Below are 19,612 nucleotides of genomic sequence, written 5' to 3'. Positions count from 1 at the left end.
GTCTCTAAAATGTAGCGCCTGCTATATTTTAGGATTATGGGTGCTATGTCTGCTCCGCCACAGGGCTCATCCGCTCAGAGAGGACAGCACTTACCCCACACTGTCGTCACCAGGCGGGTGGGTATTGGGCCATACAGCAGCCCCAGGACACTGCCCCGGGGAAGCGCAGTCTCAGTGTGCGACAGCTGGAGCTGGTTCCGGGTCCCCGGCCTGTGAGGAGGCTGGGCCATCTGGTTCTCAAACTCTTAGACACACAGGCACTGAAGCCTTCTACGGGACATTAGATGGCGGCTCTATAGGCGAAGGCCTTCTCTGTGGCAACCCACAGTGGATCCTGATGAAAAGAGACAGTCAGTCCATGGGGTTGTTTGTTTGTTTGTTTGTTTGTTTTTAGTTTTTCGAGACAGGGTTTCTCTGTATAGCCCTGGCTATTCTGGAACTCACTCTGTAGACCAGGCTGGCTTCAATCTCAGAAATCCATATACCTCTGCCTCCCAAATGCTGGGATTAAAGGTGTGTATACCACTGCCAGTCCATGGTTTTAAGGTATTTATTGTCGTGGTGGCAGCGGAGAGTGGCAATGAGTAAAACCCTACCCCACTTCTCAGGGCGGGCCTGAGGTTAAATACCTTTTGCAGGGAGAAGTGTCTGGGAAGGAAAGCTTGTTAGCTAAGCCTCCAGGCCTTTAGACACCTCATTAAAGTAGAGATCTGTCTTGAGCCTGCATGACCACAGGTCACATCTTCTACAAGTGGAGGGGCTCAGGGCATTGCCCTTCCATGACTGATAGGCACAAATCTATGGGGGTCTAGTGACAGGGGCCTGGTGCCCAGGAATTGACAAAGCGCCTACTGTCGCTTCAAGGTTTCTGGGGCTTCAAGCCTTAGCTCAGCAAGGGACCAAGCTGCCTTTCATGGTCCCACAAAATCCCATACCATGCCCAAAATATTTGGTCCCAGATTACTTGACATTGTTTCTCCTCTTCATATTCTCTCTTTGTTTTCTCCTTTTGTCCTCCAGCTCCAGTATACTATCAAAATCATCCCCAAAATATCAGTTTAGCTCCTGTCCACCGTCTCATGCAACTAATAGTAGCTATAATGGGTTAAAGTAATAATGCAAAAGCATACTTGGTATCAAAGCAACATATAATAAAATGTTTGACTCAAACTGCTGAAGAATCAAATCTTAAATTTGATCCTGTAAAATTGATAGGAATTCAGTTTATAGTGAGAAAAGCAGTTCCTGATATTTGGTATGTGAAAATGAAATCAATATATGTTAAAATTTGAACAGAACTCTATCTATTAAATACTTTTGCTAAAATGCATCATCGGTACAGTTGGCAAGTTTGGCAGTGATATGTCAGCTGATGGAGGAATTATGCACAAGTGTAACCGTTTCATGCAAATCTGGATGAAAATTGCTTGTATGAGAGAGACTCTGGCGAAAATGCTAGTACTGAGGCCCTGGGCTCAGAGTTCAGACTCTAGCAGCAAGTAAGGGGAAAGATACTTTGGGCGAAAATACCATTTGGTTCACATGTTAGAATGGTCTATAAGTCTCATCAGACTATAAAAGTAAGAGAAATTCCCATTTTTTAACTTGATGTGGTCAACTGATGATGATACATTAAATTCTATCCAGGACTTAATAGAAGGAAGGATTGAGGTTTGGTTTGGTTTGGTTTGGTTTGGTTTGGTTTGGTTTGGTTTGGTTTGGTTTGGTCCAGTTAGCTTGGCACAAGATAGTTATTTGGGAAGAGAGATCTCACTAAAAATACCTTTGTCAGACGGCCTGTGCTTGGGACTGTGAGGCATTTTCTTAATGGCTGATGTGGGAAAGGCTAGCTCACTGTGGGTCGCAGTGCCACTCTGGGCGGGCGGTCCTGACCTGTACAAGAGAGCAGGCTGAGCAAACCTTCCGAGCCAGCCAGGAAGCAGCAGTCTGCCATGTCTCTGCTTCAGCTCCTACCTCTAGGTCCCTCCTTGAGTTCTTGCCCTGACTTTCCTCAGGGATGGAGAGTGACCTGAGAGTTGTACTATGAAATTACTCCTTTCTCCCCAGGTTGCATTTAGTCCTGGTTTTTCTCACTGCAATAAAAACCTAAGACTCTCACCTGCAGATAGTAGGGAGGAGGGCGCTGGCTTACAGAGGCGTCCCTTGCCTGAGCTGTCTGTCATAGGCTGCTCTGCATGGCCGTAAGTCTTACTTGAGGTTAGACCAGACTCGAGGAAGTCTTAGCCACCCCAGCTCTTTCCACTTACTTCAGTCCAGAGAGTCACAGGGCAGAAAGATCTGAGTTCTTTGACATAGGACTCTAGAGCTCACCCACCACTTAGACCTCAGGTTTTTCTTTTTATAAAATGAACCTAAATTTGGTTTACCTCTGGTTAAGGACAAATGATAATAGAATTTTTTCCAGACATGACAAGTAGGTCTTGGCATTTCTTATTAAAATATAAGTCATATGAACTCAAAACAAATGCTTCCAATCGTCAGTAGCCTGGTGTGGTATTTTCCTGTGTTGTGTGTGATTCCTGTGTTTGCTCTTTCAGATCTTCATGCACCTGAGTGACGCTTATTCTGTCGTGGGGATTCCTCTGCTCAGGTGAGGGCTGTATCTGTAGAATTAAGAACTTACTTTATTTACCTGGTACAGACTATTGATGCAGCAGAGGAGGCAGTTTGCCGATGTCTTTGCTTGGGGATAGGCCTTGATCTAACCAGAGCTGAGAAAGGTTGCCCACAGTCTTCATGGACTGCAGGATAAATCTTGACGCTTCACTTTTCTATTCATTAGTCTGCACAGGCCCATGTATAAGCAAAGACTGTTAGTCTCTTGGCATCTTGGCGATAGAACTTAAAAAGAAAATGAAGCATAGTTTTATATATATGCATATGAACATTCTCCAGATTTTATTGCCATTATTGTTTTATTACAAGAGGCTATTGTTCATTTTAAAAATCATTTTCAAGTGTCTCTTTACTCATGCAGAGTACTAAATAAGTTCAAATTCTTTTGTAAATACGTATCTACTGAATTCTTAGTGGGCAACAGCTGCTTTTTCTAGGCGTTTTGGGAGAAAGCTGGTTGGATGCAAACAGTCGCTCTTAGGTTCTTGAGAGCATGTAAACAGCAACAGTGTTTAAAACTGTCTGCGTGTCTAACCCTGTGCACACAGCGCAGTGGCTTACTACCCTTTTCTGTTAATTCTGCATTTGCCTTAAGCTCTTGGTTTCTCAGTCTTACTTGAGAATGTATTTTTAAGATGCTTAAGGTGGTTATAATGGCTCTTCTCCAGTGGGCCTCTGCCGCTGGCCAGCACAAGGCGGAGAGCTGTGCGCATGCCCAGGAATTAGGTGAAGGTTCTTGGTACTGCAACCGCTGTGAGACTGTGACCTGCCTTGGTGGCCCAATGCTTTCCCGGGGCCACAGTTACCCCACAGCCAGCTCTTCAGACCCAGGCCTCACCTGTTGCGTGCTGTGCTGTACGGGGTGCAGGCTGCCCTGCTCGGGGCCCACAGTGACTTTAACTGCAGTACTTCTGCCCACCTGGCTTTTTTTAAAATCCCCTAATTGCTGACAGAAAGGGTGGGGGAAATGCAGAATGATTCCATTTGAGCTGTGTGTTTATTAGTGATCCCCAACACACAGGCCAAGTAAGGCAGTTAAAGGATATTTTATAAGAATTCATAGCGTGAAATAAGTCTCAGTCACTTTCTGTCTCTCTTTGTGCCTCACCCCCCCCACTCCTTCCCTCTTCTTCTCCCTGTCTCCCTCCCCCTTGATGCTGGGGGTCAGACCTAGGGCTTCACACACATACACTACAGCAGATGTTATACTTCTGAACTACAGTCCCAGCTTCTCTCTGCTTCCTCCCAAAAAGGTGAGCCTGGAAACTTACTAGAAAAGCCTAGTAGTACTAAAATGCAGCAGTGATATATTTAAATTCCAATGCCAAAGTAATATTTTACATTTTCAATTATATATAAAACTGTTAAATTTTTATTCAGCAAATATATATAACTTTGTATAAGTGTTTTTAACTCATTAAGTTTTATAATTCCAATTTTTCCATACTTGTAGTCACACAAGTCATATACATATAGCATTTCAAATAACAATTGATAATAAGCACATATGTACTCGGATATTAAGACTCAAAACCAGAACGCACAGTGTAATGAGAAGATACCGTTGATATCCTGTGGTAAGTTGCATTGACTTCCTCAGTGAAGGAAAGAAGTAGTCTCAAAGGTGTCTCACAGTTGACATGATGATTTGTGGGAGTGTGAACCAAAGAACAACATGGTGACCCTGGCCATGGAAGATAGTGGAAACTTGGGAAACAGCATAAGATGGCCAGGATATCCAATGGCCACATCAGAATATCAAAGGAGTTCCTGAAGGGTTGCTTTTTTAAAGATAAGAACTGTATGGATCTTTTGAGGAGCAGTTTGAAGTCTCGAGGGCATTAGCTGTTCCTACATCCACAAGGTCCATGGTATCTCTGGTACAAAATCAAGAAAGTAATATTACCTACCTAGAGCTGTCTATTGGTTTGATTAGACACCATGCCAAGACAACTTATAGAAGGAATCGTTTATTGAGGGCTTACAGTTTCAGAGGGTTAGAGTTCATTACCATCATGGTGGGGAGCTTGGCAGCAGGCAAGCAGGCATAGTGCGGTAGGAGGTAGAGAGAGAGAGACTGGGTTTGGCATGGCCTTTGAAACCTCAAAACTCATCTCCAGTGACACACTTTCTCTAACAAGGCCATACCTCCCAGTCCTTCCTAAACAGTACACCCTCTGTGGAGAGAACATTTGTATGTATGTGCCTATGGGAGCTATTCGTACCCAAACCACCAAGCTAAGTTTGTGGTGGGGTTAAATGAGCCAGCCAGTGTGACAGTTTCTAAGGTTCAGAGCTTGTTGAACACATTTTAACTTGTATTTTTGAAACTGTTCAGGAAGGGGAGGAGTATTACTAGAGCTACAGAAATCCATTCAATTAGTCTGAGGTGAACAACTATGTCTCTGACGGTTATTAAGTTCAAGAAATACAGTCTTGGAGTAGAGTGGCCCGTGATAAAAGCTTGGCCAGTTAGGAAGGAGTTAACTGTTGAGTGGCACATGGGCACAGGACCTAAGTGATTTGAAAGGTTAGGTGTGGGAGCCATGTTTGCCCTCTGTAGCAGGATGCTCTGGGGACACGGGGAGTCCCAGGACTGCTTAGACTGCATAGCACAATTATGCAGGAGGGAGAGGGGAGGGAGAGGGGAAGGATGGAAGGAGGGAGCGATAGAAAGTATGAAGGACAAGAAAGGTGTGAGGGGATTAGGGCCTCCCCAGTGGACAAGAGAAGGAAAGATCATCCAGGCAGATCCCGACAACCCACACACAGGCCACAGGGGTGCCTAGAGAGGGAGGGCTGTTCCCAGGCATTAACAACCTGTGATACAAACCACCACTCTCATCGTCTTGATGGAGGATGTTGTGTAAGAGAAGAAAGAAATTTATCTACATGGGACAAACCAAAACCTATATTTCCTTTTGAACAACTAAAACCTGATTTAAAGCAAATAGACCATAGTTTTTATTCTTCAGCTTTTGAGCTCTGCTTGCCCCTTGACTCTCCATGCTGGTTTGAACCGCTCCGTTTGTTGTGGTCATGGCAGATCACATGCCTAGGTTTAAGCAGAATAAGAACGCTTACATTTGACAGATGTGTCAACGTTGTCCAGGTCTTATACAAATCCTGATACTTGGAAGACGACTGTAGACTTCCTGACTGAAGACTCTTCCACTCAGTATAGGATAAACTGAGGTGTTCTGCAGCAAGATAATTGCCGAGCTTACTTTGTAGAAGCAAAATTCATTGATCAAAATATTTTATCGTCTATCTGCTGCCAGTTTACAGCCTGGAATTCAAAGCTATAAGTATAGTGCTGTTTATAGTATGACTATTATTTCCTGAAAAGGCTTCAAGTAAAAGGCCATTTCACATGGGTTTACCACACAGAACCACCTAATTGTGACAGGAAGTGCACAGTTGCAGTGTCTCATCTAGTTCTAAAAATATAAGAGGCATGCAGAGTTACAAACAGAATAATCTAAAGCCAGACAAAGATGAGAAATAAACTGATAACAAGCCTGTGTGGAGTTACACTGAAAGGCTTTTAGAAGGATGCAGAAAACTGTGGCTTTGTGTGATAGCCCTCTCACTAGTAGGATACCCTTCACTTGTTGCCTTAGAAGGGTAGATACCGAGGGTTGGGAAGGCAGCTTGGTCTGTAAGATGCTTATTATACCCTGGTGAGGACCTGACTTCATCCTCAGAACCCCAGATGGCTTCCATTTGGAGCCCCAGCACTGGGGAGGCAGTGGACAGCAGGGTCATTGCACTTGTCTTCAGTCCAAGGCTAGTCAGCAAGCTTCTGGTTCCAGAGAACCAGTCTTGAGAAATAAGGTAGACAGACAGCCTCTGAGGAGCTTCTCTCAAGGCTGACCTCTGACCTGTATCCACACAAAATGGCAGACGTGATACATGTCTGTCAGATGTAGAAACATGGTAGCTAGGAAGGGGGGCTGTAGGGTGGGCCTGGGCTGCAGTTGAGAATGAGAGCAGAGACTCATTTGTATGCTTCTGCCTCATTCTGTCCTCTGAGAAAGATGCAAATCAGCAGAAACCGAGCTTACAGAAGACACTATAAATTCCCCATATTGCATCCAGATCACAAAGCCCTGTTCCCCTCGATGATGCCAGCTGTTCCGTGTGGAAAGACGGAAGTGCTAAGTAAGGTTTCCGTCATGTGTGGTTATGTTTTTGTAACTTAGATCTCAGTTGTCTAAAAAAATTGTTATACTTAAATGGCACACTAGTTGATTAAACAAAAGGCCCAATGCATAAGGTATTTAATAATGAGATGAAAATATCCTCTAGTTCAGAGAACATATCAGGCTGATATGTAAAAATGCTTCTCAGAGGCAAAATAATCATGTTTTGCATCCTGTTCTTCGGCGTGTGGTAATCTTTGATACCTACCTACCTTGTCTCTTTCTTGCAGAGCTCCCTTAGCCAGCAGAACGTATATCCAGACAGCTGGGCTGCGGTCAACCATCGCATGGGCCATGGCGTCCATTGCTGAAATTAAGGTGAGGAAGAAGCCTGGATCCTCTGAGGCCAGCGCGGCCCTTCCTGTGCTAGCCTCACAGTCTCCGGCTGATTGTCTCCTCTCTCTCCTCTTTATTATTTTTTACTTTTTGCAGCTGCCAATTGACTTAAAAGCCTTTGCTTTATTTCTCGTTTTTTGCTTTTCTGCATTGAACTTCTGTAAGCATTTTGACTAAAAAAAAGAATCACATTTTATCATTTCTGATCTTGTGAGTCATAGTCCAAAAAATGTGGCCTATAGAACCTTCATCTTTAAAAATGTTGGCTTTCTCTATGTCCAACATCTTAATCAGTCTGTGACAGTAGGAAAGTTGTATTTTCTTATTGAGGAATGTTCTGTATGCTCTCTGCGACCTGCATTACTGTCTAGAAGCTATTCTGAAACTTCTCGCGTTTCTGTATTTGCATTAAGTTGTGTTTCTCCTTCTGCAGGATTTCACTGCAAATGTTCCGTGTGTTGTGAAACTCCTCTCTGCCTGGGTCAGCCAGCTCAGCTCAGACTTCACCATGTCTTGTGTCTTATTGACCATTTCACATCAAGTTTTTCACTTTCAAGTTTAAGGGGGTCTTTTTGTTGCTACTTCGCCTTTTGTTCCCCCCTCCCCCCCCCCCCCGGGAAGTCCTGAGCACCCTTTGGAGCAAAGACTCGTCTTGAACTTGTGACTGCGTCTGTGTCAGCCTCTCTGTTTTCTGTTTATTACCACCACACCCAGCTTCACGCCTGACTTTGATCTTTTCTGTCCCTTCTCTTTCGTTGAAAATATCCAGGAAGAGGCTTGGTAGATTCACTTTCTGTCTTCCTCCTCCACTTCCTGTCAGCTGTCTGTCCATAGTGTTTCTTACTGTTTACCTATGACCTTCCCCAACTGTGACCTGCTGATCCCTTGATGTCCTCCTCCCTTGGGGTCATTCCCATAGGTTGCTTTACTCGCTCCTAACTGATCCATTCCCACTCTTTCTTCCCAGCTGCCCCTTCTGGGTCACGAGGAGCGCTTCCCTCGTCTTCCCTTCCCTGCAGCCACACTTCTGTAACTGTCCTGGCTTCCCTCCCAGCCCGTAGCTCTTCCACTGGACCAAATTACTGTGTATCACAGATCCCTCAAAGCGGCCCCTGCACTTTTGAATCTCAGCTCTTTGAAGGCTCTCTGTAAAGGCATGCTTTCATAGCACATTTGGCAACAGTTGCAAAGACTCCTCCAAGGCCTGTTGGTCCTCACCTTGCTCTTTCCCTTCCCTATCTGGGGCACCAGCAATGACTTGGGTCAAGTCAGTTTATAGCCATGTCCTCTCCTGTCATATTTGGGAACAATGTCTAAATCCACCCCATCCTCGGACCCTCCTTCTTCCTTTCTTCATCATGGCGTACAGAGGGTCTTGATTTGGAGTTCTCCTCTTCTAGGCATGGAATGCTCTCCCTCCTTTATCTTCGGGTGCCACCAATGCTTGTGCCAGACACTGTGGGTTTCTTGGTTCTTTCTAAAGTCTGGCTCCTAAGAGTTTTGTCTTCCATCCTAAAGCTCTGTAATATTGCCAGGATCTCCTAGATGGGGTGTTGTGTTAGGTTAGGCAGACATGAACATTTCCATTTACTCCCAGAGGCTCCTGAGTCACCTTCCTCGTGAGTTTTGTCTCCAGCACTTACTGGCCAAGGACTTTTAGGAAAAATATGTAACAACACTGCCTCAGTTTCTTGTTTGCAAGATAAGAAATAAGTATGTCATGCCATTGAGTAGCCATTAGGGTCAGAGCCTGGGCCTTAGCAGCCCTGATGGCTGGCCTCAGTCACCTGTCCTCAGTAGGCCAGCGACAAACAGGGCTGATGACATGACTCAGTGGCTAAGCTCAATAGCTGCTCTTCGAGAGGACCAGGATCCCATTGATTCCCAGCACCCACTGATGGAGCCCCGCCATCTGTAACTGCAGGTCTGGGCATGCCGCTCTGTTCTGGCCTCAGGCACCAGGCACACTCGGTAGTACACAGGCTTATGTGCACAAGACACTTCATACACAGGAGTAAAATAATTTTTAAATTAAAAAAACATAATCATGAATAGAAAAAAGGAGAAGAAAAAAGATGTAATGAATGAAACAACATTAGAAAGAAAACTAACAATAAATGTCCAGTGAGCTACCTACCTACAGTCCATCTCTGCAGTCCTGACAGGGTGTTTCGGTTAAATAAAGGGCCCGTGTAGATAACTAAGCAGTCCAAGGTGTTGTCCTGCCCGCCACCGTGTCCCAGCCCCAGTCTCTGTTGTGCAGTGGTCTGGCAGTTGTCAGACTATGAAATCCTTCTGAGCCAAATTCCTCCTCAGGCTTTGTTTTCTCTCAGCAGAAAGGTTCAAAGAAAAGTTTCTGGGTCCATTTTCTCCATGACGAGAAGAGAGACAGACCCTCCTTAGAATATCTCCCTTCCTGCTGTGATGGTTACAGTAGGTTCAGCTCAAGACTAGATGAGTTAGCATTAATAAAGCAATTAAAGCACTAGTGACTCTGCTAGGAAATGCACACGTGTGCGTTGTTAGGACAGTGGGATTTAAAGTTATTGTGGCATGTGAAATTGTTGCTATTTAATAGTAATTACTGTCTATTGTTCCCCTTAGCTAAGCACGCTTCCGTTATTTAATATCATTGCCTCAGCTGTCCCACGAGTGAGACTTCAAACTCCTTGGTTTCGCCCTCTGAAATTCCCAGTAGAGCGTGTTGACCTGCTGCTCCGCCCTCCAAGCCACTCATCTTTCCCACGTGGTTTCCCCATGTCTTACCTCTCTATTTGAGCTGTTCTCTAAGTTCCAAGAGTAACAGAGACATGATCTCCCTGTATCACTTGTCGAGTTTTCTAGCTTTAAAGTCATGGCTTTGTTGTCAAGTGTGAGTGTCTGTCTCATATCACAGCCCCTCCAGTAGTCCACAGCTCTGCTCGCTAGAGAAATAGGATGCCTTCCCCTCCTCAGATGAGCCAGGTGTTTTTGTTTGCTCATTAAGGCCAGAGTGTGTTATCAGTGTGACCAAGCCCACTCAGTCAGTCAACAGGTTCTCCAAAGCAGGAGTGAGGATTGAAAAGACAGAGACAAAACTGCAGCATGACCCCAGTCGATTCTGAGACTGAAGGGTGGGTTTAATAATTTCCAATCCACTTTTATACCAATTTAATTACATGCAGAAATTAAGAACGATAGTGGTACAATGAGGAACAAGCAAGACAGTAAACACAAAATTGTCAAGGTAATAAGCAAAAACCCACATCACTTCAATGACAGTTGTTTCCAAGGGCTTGTCTGAATGACCAAAATACCTGAGCCTACTTCCTTGTCCAAGCCCAGAATCTTGCCTGAAGCCTGCTTCTCTCATTCCACCCTAAGATAAAAATTCCTGTCATAACCTACTTCCCTATTCTGCCCTAATGTCAGATTCCTGCTTGAAGCTCTTGTCCTTGACCAAAGTCAGGTTCCTGCCAGGCAACAGGGCACCCCAATAAGGCTCTCCACATCAGTGGATACGTGACTGACTTGAGGAAATGATAAGAGGCAAACTGATCTCTGTATCAGCAGTGTGCAGAAACTGTAGTCCCTGGGATGCCCAAAGGGAAGGCAGCTGTCTGGTCTCCTAGGCCTAGAGCTCTGAAGACAAGCTCCCACCTGGGACCACTGCCGTTCTTATTACTCAGCCCAAGCAAGGAGTCCCTACCTGTTCCTTCTCGGGAGTCTCAGTGGGAGCCAGGCTTCTCTGAGCACCAGGGCCTTAGTGGTTGAGCATCATCTGGACCAGGGATCAAGCCCCCATGCTGGTCTTTAAACCTTTATCCTAATCTACTTTGTATAAGGCTAGAGATGGGATTCCCATCTTTTCTTTTCTGTGCTTTCAGTGGTTTCAAAGTTCATGTTTAAATATAAATGTATGTGACCACATACAAATCAAAACTTCCATGTTTGTCTGGATATAGACATGTTTGGTACCAGGACACAGATTTTCTTGCCTGAAGGATTTTTCACTTCTTTCCTTCAGGTACTGTCTGGTCCTGACACCTGGCTGTGCCCTGGGGACCCTGCTTCCTCTGTAGACACGTCCAGTGATGGATGTTTTTCTCCCACATCCGAGTGCCACTCAACCTGAAGTGGGGTAGGTGTGTCCCTTGCTCCTCACTGGTTATTGGTCCCTTTCTTCTGCCCTTGAAGCACATGCTATCTGGATATGCCAGTCAGGTACAGACCTCTCTCTCTATCATTCCCGTTAGAGTAAAAGCCTTTATTTGTATCTGGTTCTTAATGATCACCATAGCCAGGCAACAAATGGCCTGCCTCTTGGTTTATTAGCTTCTCTCCCTGTAATGACCTGGCCTCGTCCCTTCCTAGACCATGTTAAATCCAGAATGTCTTCTGGATGTCTCTTGTTTCAATAATTCTGTTCTTTGCCAGGTGTGGAAATGTCCACACCTCAGCTACTTGGGAAGCTGAGGCAGGAGCATCACGAGAACCCAGGGTTTTGAGGACAGCCTTGGTAACCTGCAAGATCCTGTCTCTCAAAAAGGAAGAATTTTATTGACTTATACTAGTTTTGGGCTTGGGTTTTGGTTGGTTGGTTGGTTGGTTGGTTGGTTTGGTGGGTGGTTGGTTGGTTGGTTGGTTGGTTTTGGTTCTGCACCTTCAGGGCTCTCCCTTCTTACTAGACTTGAAGACTTAGAGCCCGAACTAGAGTGTTCTCTTTACCCAGTCTGTCAGCTTCGAGAATCTGCGCCCTCATAGCATTGTCCTTTGTCCTTGGTGGGGAATTGTCTATTCTATCTCAGAACCGGATACTGTATTCAGCTTCCTCTCTCATATTTAAGGACTTTTTCCTTTTAAAGGACCTCTGCCATTACCCTGTCCATTGCTCTTGCAACTTGGAAAAAATAAAATAAAATAAAATAAAATAAAATTCTCTCCAAGTAACACCCATCCCCCACCCCCCACCCCCGCCCACCCAAACAAAACAAGCTTGGAGATGACTGATGTGTGTTCCTGGTCCCTTCCTTCCCATTCTCTCGTGCCCACTTCTTTCATGAAAACCTCTCTGAACTGGCCTGTTGTTCTTTTTAACATCTGATGACATGACTGCTTTCCCTGGACAGATGTTCTGTGTTGCTTAGGAACCACTCTGCTTCTCCTCCTGAATCACACACACCACCTCTCAGTAAGCATGTCTGAACCTCATCTTCTGAACATCTGTGTTTAGGGTACCAAGGCCTGGTGCCTAGATGTATCTTCTTAATGTCCCTTGCTTCCCAAATATTCTCACTCAGCTTTAAATACAGTATCCGCTGACTCACATTGACTAACCCTAACCCCATATCTGTAGCCTGAACCTTGAGCTCTAGATTCATCTATGAGTCCCTCATTGTGGATACCCAGACTCTAGGGGTGTCTAAAATGAGCATGTCAGAAGAATTTCCTGACTCCTCAAATCTGCCCCCCCACCCCCAGTAACAGACAGCCCTTCTGTTGGTCAGACAAAAAGTTTCATCATTTTCGCTCTCTGGCTCCACCCTTTAAAATATACGTAGAATCCAACTATTTCACCAAGTGTGATTCCTGATCTCTCCTGCCTGGTCTCTCTAACCAGCCTCCTGATGGTTCATGTTCCAGAGCAACCAGTGTGATGCCCTCCGACTGCAGTATCACGTGACTTCTTTACTCACGCCCTGTAACACTTGCCTGTCCTTCAGCAATAGAACCAGAATCCTTAGGGAACTCCCAGAGTGGGAGTAATCAATTAGGCTTTTTCTCCAAATTTTTATGTCTTTTCAAACATAAATTGTATCTCTTCCTGACTCCTTGAAGCTGTGTGTGCCAAGTGACTGGCATGGTTTAACCAGCCTGATGCTGTAGGCAGTGATGTGACTGACATTCAGATGTTACTGTTCAGAGCAATGTACAACTTGTCCCGCCTTCCCTCCCTCTGACATGGTGATGGGAACACTTCCGATGGTGACCACTTCCTCAGCCATTTCATTTCCAGAAAGAGTAAAGTCCCAGTGCCCAGTTTGGGCGGGCACGAAGTACAGGCTGCATGCTGCCATAGACCTCTGCAGTCTGGAGGTTACAGTCATGGTGTCCCCTGGCTGCCTCTTCAGTGTCACCATCACCTCTGCCCCCCACTCGATGTTCTTTGACCATACTGGGATCCCTCCTGTAGTCCTGCCGAGGGCCTTGAGCAGCCTGAGGTCTCCTGGAGTATAAGAAGGAATCTTAATTCTTGAAATAATGACTCCCGGGTTAGGCTTCTTTTATAGTAGACCTATTACAGCAGCCATAGTAATACCAATTCGTGTTTCTGTTTAGGCTGGAGCGCTGGTTTTAGATCCAATGTGTGGCCTTGGGACTATCCTCGTGGAAGCTGCTGAAGAATGGCCAGTAAGCTGCAAAGTCTATGTCAAATGTGTTTATTTCCATAATTATAGTCACCAGTCTGTATAAGCAGATAGTCTGGTTTTGGATTACTGTAATTATATGAGTTCTTGATAACTAATTATAATAGATTTTGAAGAGTTCTTAAATGTCTATATTATTTCATTAAATTCTATAAATAATTTAAGAAAATATGACAGGATTATCATAATTATTTATACCTAGATTATACTAATGTCCAGATTCTTTAGGCAACTATAAAGGTAAAATATTAACAGACTTTAAAATTTACTATTCTATATTTTTAAAAACATGCTTTAAGATTGTTTTAACTTGAAATTAAGAATGTTTACTTTTTGAGGTAACCCAATCACAAAAGAATACACATGGAATGCAATCTCTGATAAGTGGATATTAATTAGCCCAGAAGCTCTGAATACCCAAGGCACAAATTGCATAACAAATGACTCCCATGAAGAAGTATGGAGAGGGTCCTGATCCTGGAAAGGATCGATCTAACATGGGAAGGGAATATAAGGACAGAGAAAAAGGAGGGAGGTGATTGGAGAAGGGATGGAGAGAAGAAGGTTTATGGGACATATGGGGAGGGGGGATCCAGGAAAGGGGAAATCATTTGGAATGTAAACAAAGAATATAGAAAATAAAAATATTAAAAAAAAAAGAATGTTTACTTTTGCCCTTAATAAAATGCAAGTGGGTTTTATTAAATACTGAAACACTTATTGGGTTTACTTATACCTAAAGTATTGGCTTTTCTCCATAGGATGTGTTTTACGTGGGTGCTGATGTGAGCGACACACAGTTACTTGGTGCATGTGACAATCTGAAGGCCGCAGGCCTTGCAGATAGGATCGAGTTACTTAAAGGCTCTGTTACAGGTGAGATGGTAAACACAAAGTGAGAGCCTGTTTGTGTGTGTGTGTGTGTGTGTGTGTGTGTGTGTGTGTGTGTGTGTGTTTACTTTCACTACTATAGCTGTTTGAAATTTTCCACATTACTCCTGATCGGGAAGCGATATATCTTTAGTTTCCATATCATTAAGCTGGAGCAGGTCTTCTGCAGATGTCTGTGACCGAATCACTGTCCCCTCATGACCTGGGATGGAATGATGCAACCATAGCATAGAGTACTGGAGGGAGAAGGAACTATTGAATTCTTCACCTGAACTGTGGGACATGCTCTGCATTAGCCAATCTTTTGCTTCACATTGGACATAGAGAAGGGAGTTAGTCACCCACCCTTGGGTGCTAAACAATATCTTTAAGAACCCAGAGAGGTCTGGGCAAACGAGGAAGCATATAACCATCACTCCTTCTTCACTGATAGGGAATCAGCAGTGGCAGAAGGGACGGGAAGGGAGTACACAGAGTCCTCACAGCCCCATCCCCTGGGGCCCAGCACTGAGGAGTCCTCGCATCCTCGCACAGCCCTGTCCCCTGGGGCCGGGGGCTGCCTTCCTTAGCAGGGTTTCACTGAGCTCCTTGGCTACTTGCTTTCCCTCAGTTTCATGCTCTCTCTCTCTCTCTCTCTCTCTCTCTCTCTCTCTCTCTCTCTTTCTTTCTCTTCTCTCTCAAGAGCAGCTCAGTTAATTCTGCTTCAGAAACTGTATTATGCTCTTGGCTATGAATAAATATTGAACCTATAATCCAAAAGAATAGCGCATGTTTAAAGTTTTTCTTCTAGAGAGATAAAGTAACAGAAATGAGTACCAGGAGAAAATGTTCGAATTGCTTCTCTGTAGCAGTGGTTCTCAAGTCGAGACTCCTTAAAGAACACCTTCACAGGGGTCTCCTATCAGATATGCTGTTATCAGATATTTACATTACAATTCATAATAGTAGCAAACAATAAAAATAATTTTATGGTTAAGGGTCAACACAACATGAGGAACTGGATCAAGGGTCACAGCATTTGGAAGGTCGAGAACCACTGATATAGAAATGTTGTAAAGCAGATGCTCAGAAAGACTCGGACTGATTGCACACTCGTGGTTGTTTTCAGCCGTGACCATTTACTCAGTCTTGAGACACAGATTTCCAAAGGTGACCAAATCAAGTTGTTGTGACTTTGATTCTTTAAGAAGGCTCTCCCTGAGACCTTTAAGAGAACTACTTTCTAAGTTGTCTCAGCTGAGGTTTTGAATCTCTTTGCTTTCTCCAGGGTACCCTGCAGACCTGAGGGAGGGCAAACAGACTCCCCCCCAACACACACCTCCCAGGCACCACCCCATCCTCACCCCCCCACACACACACACCCAGACTTCTGCCACATTTCCACCTTTACTGTTAATTCATTTTTGAGATATTTCCTATGAAGTTTCACTTTCAAATACAAGAAAAGGTACCTCTGCTATTCTTAAATACAGTAATTTACATTTATATAAAACAATGACCTCATTCTCTCTATTGTGCTGTATTATATTTATTTATTTGATGTGTGAGGTCAAAGGACAAGTTCTAGGAGTCAGGCCTCTCTGTGCGGAGTCCAGGGAGTGAGCTGTGTCGTCAGGCTTGGCAGCAAGAGCCTTTACCCACTGGGCCATCTTACTGCCCCGCTTTATTGTACTGTGTTGGTTTTGTTATCTCTGCTTCTTGCTAGCACTCCTTTGCTTTGTAACCCTCTCCTAATACAATCACAGGTGATCAGTTAACATGAAGAAAGTCTTCAGATTTCTTCCTGAGTTTTAGTCGTTGTGAAAATGTGGCCTCCAATGGCTGTGGGCTGCCAGTTATCCTGGAAAGTAAGAGCTCATCCGCACTGAGGCGTTGTCATCTGTTCACATACACACATTTTTAACATATCTAGAACATGTAACATACAGTCTTGAGCAAAAAAAAAAAATTTGTGATGTAATTAAAACATAACTAAGTAAGGAGAATGTTTATGTTGCTTCCAGTGAGGCAGGCGACAGCTGGTCTCTCATCGTTTCGGCAACAGGCTTTATAACAAGATTCTTCTCACGAGATTTTGTGTCATTTATTGCCACCCTTGTTGAGGAGTATGATGATAAGCTGTTTCTAAGGCCATGTGGTTTTCTTCCTTTATGCTAGCGTGTTTTCCTCTAGCACCTCTCCTTTCCTGTTGGCCTGGCTGGCTACCTTTGGGGAGTTGCTGGCAAATGTGGATGTCATAGGCTAGGTGTTCATGAAGTACAGAGAAAATAGATAAGAAGTCACCTCAGAAGAATTTGCATGCCGCCATTGTGTTGTTTGGTAGCATTTCTATGTTGTAATGAGCTCTTGGTGCCAATAAGTTCATTAGAGTGCGTTTTTAATGGAAAGGTAAGTACCAAGTCTGTATTCTCTAGACAGAGACAGGTCTGCTTATAGAAACACCTAGCGTTGACTTCAAAGCTTAGAAGTTATTTAAATGATATCTGTGGATCAAAGCCAGGAGTTTGTCACATGCAGCTGAAGAAAATGCATTTCACTCTCTGTGTGAAGCATGGCTTTTCATCAACACAGAATCGCAGATTTTCTAAATTAATGTTGTTCAGTCTTCAATTAATTGCAAGTGTTCCTGTGCTTGTGGTTTTCTTTTCTTCTTTTTTGGTTTTTGTTTGTTTGTTTGTTTAGTGATTTGTTATTAAAAATAAAGTTAGCAATGGGAAAGAATGAACAGATTACCGAGCTTAATAACACACAAGGTGAAATTCTGTAACTATCCCTGATGTCTTGTCGCAAGAGCCTTCTGGTGGCTGTCTTTGTTTTCTTCCTTGTAACTGGACATGAGCATATTCTAGAATAGAGTAGAATGAAACTGCAGTCCTATTTTTGTTCATCACTTGGTAAAATAAAAACAGCAGAGACAATTTATTTGAATTGTGTGTTTGTTGAAGTCTCTGAGTGTAAGGTCCGTGAAGGCCTAAAATGCTCCCATTTTCTGTGTGAGGTAGAGCTGAGAGCGACCTCCATTCGCTGGAATTTGCTCTGAGATCCACTGTTACTTAAACAGCTCTAGACAAAATATGTTCTCAACTACAAATGTCGCCCAAGAAGTTTATTAAATATGAAAGTAAAACTTCGAAGCTCACAGGCAGTTTTATGAAAATCAGCTTTAAGCCAGTGATATCTGAAACATATGTGTATAGGAAGCTTGTTGGTAGATGAGCGTGTCCTACAAATATTGTCATGCTAATAAGATTTTAAAGTTTGATTAAAACTTTAGTGTGCAAAAGTGTGTGTTATCCTTAGGTTCAACATTATGTAGTATAATAGATATTTCCAAAGTATATACTCTAGCATCTTCTGTCCCAACAATATTCCTTACTAAACTATAAATTAAATAGTATCCCAACCCAGTTGCCTAACTAGTTATTTTACATGTTTAAGACTACTTATAGGGGCTGTAGAGATGGCTCCGTGGTTAAAGCACTGGCTGCTCTTCTTGGATTTGAGTTCTAGCATCCACATGGCAACTCACAAGTATATGTCACTCCAGTTTCAGAATCTGACATCCTTTTCTGGCTTCCAAGGTCACTGCAACCATGTAGTACACATAATACACACAGGACTGCTTTTAATCTCAGCACTCGGGAACAGAGGTAGGCAGATCTCTGAGCTCAAGGACATCCAGGAGAAACTCTGGATGGATGGATGGATGGATGGATGGATGGATGGATGGATAGATAGATAGATAGATAGAACATTCAAGAACATTCATACACATCAAAATAAATTAAAAACAAAAATCAATAAAGACTAACTGTGAACTTGTGGATTAAGAATTTGTTGACATTATTTGTGCCTCCCTATGCTTAACTAAAGTGAACAAAAAAAGAGTAAGCATAGAAGATCCAACAGCAGCTCTTCTTAGTTAATTAACTTAATTAATAAAATGCAGATGTAGAAGAGGTGAATCTCCTGAAGAACAGAAAGAGTCCAGGCAAGATGACTGGACATGAGGACTGAGTCTGTGTGAATACAGAACTAACTTCAGCTAGAATGTGAGTGTTCCACAGGCAGTTCAGAGAACTTGCTAATTTACAAGGTTTGACTGTGTACTCAGTCTTAAGTTGGGCTCTTAATGTCTCAGGAGTCTCTGCATCAAATCCCTGACTCACAGCCTGTCTTGCAGACACCCCTACATGAACTCCATGCAGTCAGTGGTGCTTCTTGTAGATGCTGATGCTGTGAGCTGCTGGGAGCTGTGGGGATGGAGAGAACTGGATGTTCTGGGAGTGGTGAGAACTGTTGATGCTGTGAGGCTGGTGAGAACTGATGCTGTGGGGTGTTGAGAACTGATGTTATGAGGCTGGTGAGAACTGATGCTATGGGGTGGTGAGAACTGATGTTGTGAGGCTGGTGAGAACTTATGCTGTGGAGTGGTGAGAACTGGATGCTGTGGGGCTGGTGAGAACTGGATGCTGTGGGGCTGGTGAGAACTGGATGCTGTGGGGCTGGTAAGAACTGGATGTTGTGGGCTGGTGAGAACTGGATGCTGTGGGTTGGTGAGAACTGGATGTTGTGGAGCTGGTAAGAACTGGATGCTGTGGGCTGGTGAGAACTGATGCTCTGGGTTGGTGAGAACTGGATGCTTTGAGGCTGGTGAGAACTGGATGCTATGGGCTGGTGAGAACTGATGCTGTGGGCTGGTGAAAACTGATGCTGTGGGCTGGTGAGAACTGGATGCTGTGGACTGGTAAGAACTGCTGCTGCAGGAGTAGGAGAGAGACCTGTTTACAGGGAATGGCTGCCTAAGCCCTTAAAGACCTTTGACAGAAATAAAAAGGAAATTGTTAAGAGATTCTTGTCTTCTGCATTTGCTCCTGACTATTTACTCTGACAGACCAGGGAGGATTACAAAATAATGCTGTTGATTTTTTATCTTGACTCTTCAGTTTTCAAAGTCTTGTCTTCTCATAGAAACAGTATAGACACTCTGAATTTTGTTGGATATGTTTTGTTGTTGTTGTTGTTTTTATTGCATATATTCTTTATTTACATTTCAAACGTTATCCCCTTTCCTAGTCCACCCCCAGAAAACTCCTGTTCCATCCTCCACCCACTTCTGTGAGGGTGTTCCTCCAC

General features: G+C 43.9%; 1 protein-coding gene across 6 annotated transcripts in view; it reads left to right on the top strand.

Moving 5' to 3' along the window:
- Thumpd2 (THUMP domain containing 2) overlaps positions 1-19,612 on the top strand; it is a 39,286-nt gene that overhangs the window by 14,070 nt on the left and 5,604 nt on the right. For 5 of the 6 annotated variants that reach the window (XM_052186464.1, XM_052186463.1, XM_052186465.1 and 2 more), the window contains 4 exons: positions 2,559-2,611; positions 7,073-7,160; positions 13,497-13,568; positions 14,347-14,461. In XM_052186464.1, coding sequence (XP_052042424.1) covers positions 2,559-2,611; positions 7,073-7,160; positions 13,497-13,568; positions 14,347-14,461 — 328 coding nt within the window. The remainder of the gene's footprint in view (positions 1-2,558; positions 2,612-7,072; positions 7,161-13,496; positions 13,569-14,346; positions 14,462-19,612) is intronic. The other variant, XM_052186468.1, reaches the window with a different exon arrangement.

The sequence above is a fragment of the Apodemus sylvaticus genome, chromosome 6 (genome assembly GCF_947179515.1).
Source record: "Apodemus sylvaticus chromosome 6, mApoSyl1.1, whole genome shotgun sequence".
Classification (NCBI taxonomy): domain Eukaryota; kingdom Metazoa; phylum Chordata; class Mammalia; order Rodentia; family Muridae; genus Apodemus; species Apodemus sylvaticus.
The sequence above is the reverse complement of the archived record's forward strand: the minus strand, read 5'-3'. Positions and strand labels throughout refer to the sequence as shown.